The sequence below is a fragment of the Oncorhynchus clarkii genome, chromosome 19 (assembly GCF_045791955.1).
Source record: "Oncorhynchus clarkii lewisi isolate Uvic-CL-2024 chromosome 19, UVic_Ocla_1.0, whole genome shotgun sequence".
In the NCBI taxonomy this organism is placed as follows: Eukaryota; Metazoa; Chordata; class Actinopteri; order Salmoniformes; family Salmonidae; genus Oncorhynchus; species Oncorhynchus clarkii.
Window position 1 is genome coordinate 4,241,590 of NC_092165.1, and position 7,459 is coordinate 4,249,048.

Genomic DNA, 7,459 nt, shown 5'->3' on the forward strand with positions numbered 1-7,459 from the left:
AGCCGTGTAGTGTAGTCATGTAGCCGTGTAGTGTAGTCATGTATTGTAGTGTGGTGTAGCCGTGTAGTGTAGTCATGTAGCCGTGTAGTGTAGTCATGTAGCCGTGTAGTGTAGTCATGTAGCCGTGTAGTGTAGTCATGTAGCCGTGTAGTGTAGTCATGTAGCCGTGTAGTGTAGTCATGTAGCCGTGTAGTGTAGTCATGTAGCCGTGTAGTGTAGTCATGTAGCCGTGTAGTGTAGTCATGTATTGTAGTGTGGTGTAGCCGTGTAGTGTAGTCATGTAGCCGTGTAGTGTAGTCATGTAGCCGTGTAGTGTAGTCATGTAGCCGTGTAGTGTAGTCATGTAGCCGTGTAGTGTAGTCATGTAGCCGTGTAGTGTAGTCATGTATTGTAGTGTGGTGTAGCCGTGTAGTGTAGTCATGTAGCCGTGTAGTGTAGTCATGTAGCCGTGTAGTGTAGTCATGTAGCCGTGTAGTGTAGTCATGTAGCCGTGTAGTGTAGTCATGTAGCCGTGTAGTGTAGTCATGTAGCCGTGTAGTGTAGTCATGTATTGTAGTGTGGTGTAGCCGTGTAGTGTAGTCATGTAGCCGTGTAGTGTAGTCATGTAGCCGTGTAGTGTAGTCATGTAGCCGTGTAGTGTAGTCATGTAGTGTAGTCGTGTAGCCGTGTAGTGTAGCTGTTGGTTAACTATCTAACTAACTATTCATCAGTCTTGTGTCTTGGGGGTAGAAGCTGTTCAGGGTCCCGTTGTTTCCACACTTGGTCCATCCATGTTCAGCTCTCTGAGTCTCTGGAATTGATCTGATAGATGCATTAAATTGGGCACGGCCTGACGTGTGTGTGTGTGTGTGTGTGCGTGCGTGCGTGCGTGTGTGTGTGTGTGTGTGTGTGTGTGTGTGTGTGTGTGTGTGTGTGTGTGTGTGTCTCTCAGGGAGGGTTATTTTTACATGTCAGTGGTCCAGAAGTGTGTGTGAGAATGACGTCCACACAGTTCTCATTCGCGTGACCCTGCTCTCCAGTCAAACCACTGTCATGTGCCTCCACTGTATGTGTGTGTATGACTGTCTGTGTGTGGTTATGTATAAAGGTGTGCGTATTATTGTGTGTATTAATGTGTGTGTGTATTTTAGGTGTGTGTATTATTGTGTGTGTATTAATGTGTGTGTGTATTATTGTGTGTGTGTATTAATGTGTGAGGACCATTAATGTGTGTATTATTGTGTGTATTATTGTGTGTATTAATGTGTGTATTATTGTGTGTGTATTAATGTGTGTGTATTATTGTGTGTATTATTGTGTGTATTAATGTGTGTATTAATGTGTGTGTGCATTAAGGTGTGTGTGTATTAATGTGTGTGTGTATTAATGTGTGTGTGTATTATTGTGTGTATTAATGTGTGTATTATTGTGTGTATTATTGTGTGTATTATTGTGTGTATTATTGTGTGTATTAATGTGTGTATTAATGTGTGTATTATTGTGTGTATTATTGTGTGTATTAATGTGTGTGTGTATTAATGTGTGTGTGTGTATTATTGTGTGTGTGTATTATTGTGTGTATTAATGTGTGTATTATTGTGTGTATTATTGTGTGTATTAATGTGTGTATTAATGTGTGTATTATTGTGTGTATTATTGTGTGTATTAATGTGTGTGTGTATTAATGTGTGTGTGTGTATTATTGTGTGTGTGTATTATTGTGTGTATTAATGTGTGTGTGTGTGTTATTGTGTGTATTATTGTGTGTATTAATGTGTGTATTAATGTGTGTATTATTGTGTGTGTTATTGTGTGTATTATTGTGTGTATTAATGTGTGTATTAATGTGTGTATTATTATAATAATAAATGCCATTTAACAGATGTTTTTATTCAAATTGACTTATAATCATAATGCATATCATCAGCATACGTTTCTGGTATCCCAGCGGAAATGGAGCCCTCCGTCCTGGGTTCCAAGGACCATGTTCTACTAACTGAACTACAGAGGACCATGTTCTACTAACTAAACTACAGAGGACCATGTTCTACTAACTACAGAGGACCATGTTCTACTAACTACAGAGGACCATGTTCTACTAACTGAACTACAGAGGACCATGTTCTACTACCTGAACTACAGAGGACCATGTTCTACTAACTGAACTACAGAGGACCATGTTCTACTAACTGAACTACAGAGGACCATGTTCTACTAACTGAACTACAGTGGACCATGTTCTACTAACTGAACTACAGAGGACCATGTTCTACTAACTACAGAGGACCGTGTTCTACTAACTGAACTACAGAGGACCATGTTCTACTAACTGAACTACAGAGGACCATGTTCTACTAACTACAGAGGACCATGTTCTACTAACTGAACTACAGAGGACCATGTTCTACTAACTACAGAGGACCATGTTCTACTAACTGAACTACAAAGGGGCATGTTCTACTAACTGAACTACAGAGGACCATGTTCTACTAACTGAACTACAGAGGACCATGTTCTACTAACTGAACTACAGAGGACCATGTTCTACTAACTACAGAGGACCGTGTTCTACTAACTGAACTACAGAGGACCATGTTCTACTAACTACAGAGGACCTTGTTCTACTAACTGAACTACAGAGGACCATGTTCTACTAACTGAACTACAGAGGACCATGTTCTACTAACTACAGAGGACCATGTTCTACTAACTGAACTACAGAGGACCATGTTCTACTAACTGAACTACAGAGGACCATGTTCTACTAACTGAACTACAGAGGAGCGTGTTCTACTAACTGAACTACAGAGGACCGTGTATTGAAGTGTGGAGAGTTAACCTGTGTGTGTTTCTCTCTAGGCTGGTCGGTTTAGAGGTCTGACGAAGGGCTTCCCTCCTCTACCTCAGCGCTCTTCGGGAAGGCGATCCTTCGGTCGCATCAGCCTGGCACGCTCGCTGGATGACCTGGAGGTAGGACACACACACACACACACACACACACACACACACACACACACACATAAACACACATAAACACACACACACACACAGGTGCAGGCATACATACATACACACCCATATGCCCTTAAATCCTAAAACAAAACACTTCTACCTAAACTCACCCTCACACTTCTACCTAAAACGGACCCTCAGCACCCCTAAAAACACTTCTACCTAAAACGGACCCTCAGCACCCCTAAAAACACTTCTACCTAAAACTGACCCTCACCACCCCTAAAACACTTCTACCTAAAACTGACCCTCTGCACCCCTAAAAACACTTCTACCTAAAACTGACCCTCTGCACCCCTAAAAACACTTCTACCTAAAACTGACCCTCTCCACCCCTAAAAACACTTCTACCTAAACTGACCCTCACCACCCCTAAAACACTTCTACCTAAAACTGACCCTTAGCACCCCTAAAAACACTTCTACCTAAACTGACCCTCACCACCCCTAAAACACTTCTACCTAAAACTGACCCTCAGCACCCCTAAAAACACTTCTACCTAAAACTGACCCTCACCACCCCTAAAACACTTCTACCTAAAACTGACCCTCTGCACCCCTAAAAACACTTCTACCTAAAACTGACCCTCTGCACCCCTAAAAACACTTCTACCTAAAACTGACCCTCTCCACCCCTAAAAACACTTCTACCTAAACTGACCCTCACCACCCCTAAAACACTTCTACCTAAAACTGACCCTTAGCACCCCTAAAAACACTTCTACCTAAACTGACCCTCACCACCCCTAAAACACTTCTACCTAAAACTGACCCTTAGCACCCCTAAAAACACTTCTACCTAAAACGGACCCTCAGCACCCCTAAAAACACTTCTACCTAAAACGGACCCTCAGCACCCCTAAAAACACTTCTACCTAAAACTGACCCTCACCACCCCTAAAACACTTCTACCTAAACTGACCCTCACCACCCCTAAAACACTTCTACCTAAACTGACCCTCACCACCCCTAAAACACTTCTACCTAAAACTGACCCTTACCACCCCTAAAACACTTCTACCTAAAACTGACCCTCACCACCCCTAAAACACTTCTACCAAAAACTGACCCTCACCACCCCTAAAACACTTCTACCTAAAACTGACCCTCACCACCCCTAAAACACTTCTACCTAAAACTGACCCTTACCACCCCTAAAACACTTCTACCTAAAACCGACCCTCACCACCCCTAAAACACTTCTACCTAAACAGACCCTCACCACCCCTAAAACACTTCTACCTAAACAGACCCTCACCACCCCTAAAACACTTCTACCTAAAACTGACCCCCACCACCCCTAAAACACTTCTACCTAAAACTGACCCTTACCACCCCTAAAACACTTCTACCTAAAACCGACCCTCACCACCCCTAAAACACTTCTACCTAAACAGACCCTCACCACCCCTAAAACACTTCTACCTAAACAGACCCTCACCACCCCTAAAACACTTCTACCTAAACAGACCCTCACCACCCCTAAAACACTTCTACCTAAAACTGACCCCCACCACCCCTAAAACACTTCTACCTAAAACCGACCCTCACCACCCCTAAAACACTTCTACCTAAAACTGACCCCCACCACCCCTAAAACACTTCTACCTAAACAGACCCTCACCACCCCTAAAACACTTCTACCTAAATCTGACCCTTACCACCCCTAAAACACTTCTACCTAAATCTGACCCTTACCACCCCTAAAACACTTCTACCTAAAACCGACCCTCACCACCCCTAAAACACTTCTACCTAAACAGACCCTCACCACCCCTAAAACACTTCTACCTAAACAGACCCTCACCACCCCTAAAACACTTCTACCTAAAACTGACCCCCACCACCCCTAAAACACTTCTACCTAAAACTGACCCTTACCACCCCTAAAACACTTCTACCTAAAACCGACCCTCACCACCCCTAAAACACTTCTACCTAAACAGACCCTCACCACCCCTAAAACACTTCTACCTAAACAGACCCTCACCACCCCTAAAACACTTCTACCTAAAACTGACCCCCACCACCCCTAAAACACTTCTACCTAAAACCGACCCTCACCACCCCTAAAACACTTCTACCTAAAACTGACCCCCACCACCCCTAAAACACTTCTACCTAAACAGACCCTCACCACCCCTAAAACACTTCTACCTAAATCTGACCCTCACCACCCCTAAAACACTTCTACCTAAACAGACCCTCACCACCCCTAAAACACTTCTACCTAAATCTGACCCTCACCACCCCTAAAACACTTCTACCTAAAACTGACCCTCACCACTACTAAAAGACTTCTACCTAAAACTGACCCTCACCACCCCTAAAACACTTCTACCTAAAACTGACCCTCACCACCCCTAAAACACTTCTACCTAAAACTGACCCTCACCACCCCTAAAACACTTCTACCTAAATCTGACCCTCACCACCCCTAAAACACTTCTACCTAAAACTGACCCTCACCACCCCTAAAACACTTCTACCTAAAACTGACCCTCACCACCCCTAAAAACACTTCTACCTAAGACGGACAAATCTGGGTTTAGCGGATGCCAGGATAACGCTTCCGGCTCGAATGCGCAGTGCCAACTGTAAAGTTTGGTGGATGAGGAATAAGGGTCTGAGGCTGTTTTTCATGGTTCGGGCCCTTTAGTTCCAGTGAAGGGAAATCTTAACTCTACAGCATAACAATGACATTCTAGATGATTCTGTGCTTCCAACTTTGTGGCAACATTTTGGGGAAGGCCCTTTTCCTGTTTCAACATGACAAAGCGATGTCCGTACATCTAGTGGAAAGCCTTCCCAGAAGAGTGGAGGATGTTATAGCAGCAATGTTCCTACATCTAGTGGAAAGCCTTCCCAGAAGAGTGGAGGATGTTATAGCAGCAATGTTCCAACATCTAGTGGAAAGCCTTCCCAGAAGACTGGAGGCTGTTATAGCAGCAATGTTCCAACAGCTAGTGGAAAGCCTTCCCAGAAGTCTAGAGGCTGTTATAGCAGCAATGTTCCAACATCTAGTGGAAAGCCTTCCCAGAAGAGTGGAGGCTGTTATAGCAGCAATGTTCCTACATCTAGTGGAAAGCCTTCCCAGAAGACTGGAGGCTGTTATAGCAGCAACTCCATATTAATTCACATGATTTTAGAATGAGATGTTCGACGAGCAGGTGTCCACATACTTTTGGTCATGTAGTGTACACACACACACACACACACACACCCTTGTATGTATGCTGGATTACCCAGCATGCCGTGCTGCAGGGACTTCACTCTCTTCTTTCCTCTTTTTATCTTCTCTCTCTCTATTCTACCTTCTTTTCTTCCGGTCGCTGGGCCCCTGTTACATGATGTCCACAAACAGAGACAGCCTTGTTTAGGAGAGAGAGAGAGGACGGGGAGGGGAGGGGGAGAGGAGAGGGGAGAGGAGAGGAGGGGAGAGGGGGGAGAGGGAGATGTGGGAGAGGGGAGAGGAGAGGGAGAGGAGGGGAGAGGGAGAGGGGAGAGGAGAGGGGGAGAGGGAGATGTGGGAGAGGGGAGAGGAGAGGGAGAGGGGGGAGAGGGAGATGTGGGAGAGGGAGATGTGGGAGAGGAGAGGGGGAGAGGGAGAGGGAGATGTGGGAGAGGGGAGGGGGAGAGGAGGGGGAGAGGGGAGAGGAGAGGGGGAGAGGGAGAGGAGGGGGATGGAGAGGAGGGGAGAGGGAGAGAGGGGAGAGGAGAGGGGGAGAGGGAGAGGGGGGAGGGAGGGAGAGGGGAGAGGGGGGGAGAGGTGGGAGGGGGGAGGTGGGGGAGAGGGAGATGTGGGAGAGAGAGGAAGGGGGAAAGGAAAAGTAAAGTGAGAGCGAGAGCGATGAGGGGGTGGAAAAGGGGAGATTATTCTAATAGAAAAGGGGGAGAGGGAGGGGGCAGAGGGAGAGGAGGGAGGGGGATGGATGGATAGAGTTCCCTGGCTGGTATTTCTAATGAACACTGAGATGAGCAATAGGCTGACATTCCTCTCCGTAGAGAGACCACACACACACACACACACAATTATCACCCCAGTCATGCACACATAGACACACTCTAATTATCTGGCTCAATCCACACACACCCTCCTCTCAGCCTTCTTGTCAGTAATTGTTTCATCTCGTCACAGAGACAGTACTAACCAGCTAATATACCCAGCGTTGTTTGTGTGTGTGTGTGTGCGTGAGAAGGGGACCTCAAGGCTTGTCTTATGATCAATATGATTCTGTAGACCTGCCTGGTGTCTTGTGATCAATATGATTCTGTAGACCTGCCTTATTGTCTTGTGATCAATATGATTCTCTAGACCTGCCTTATTGTCTTGTGATCAATATGATTCTGTAGACCTGCCTTATTGTCTTGTGATCAATATGATTCTGTAGACCTGCCTTATTGTCTTGTGATCAATATGATTCTGTAGACCTGCCTGGTGTCTTGTGATCAATATGATTCTGTAGACC

At 45.3% G+C, this 7,459-nt stretch overlaps 1 protein-coding gene across 2 annotated transcripts in view; it reads left to right on the top strand.

Annotated features, from left to right (window-relative positions):
• Window positions 1-7,459, top strand: part of LOC139374589 (regulator of G protein signaling 12b) — a 178,477-nt gene that overhangs the window by 64,809 nt on the left and 106,209 nt on the right. For both annotated transcript variants that reach the window (XM_071115606.1, XM_071115607.1), the window contains exon 7: window positions 2,839-2,949. In XM_071115606.1, the coding sequence (XP_070971707.1) occupies window positions 2,839-2,949 (111 nt within the window). The remainder of the gene's footprint in view (window positions 1-2,838; window positions 2,950-7,459) is intronic.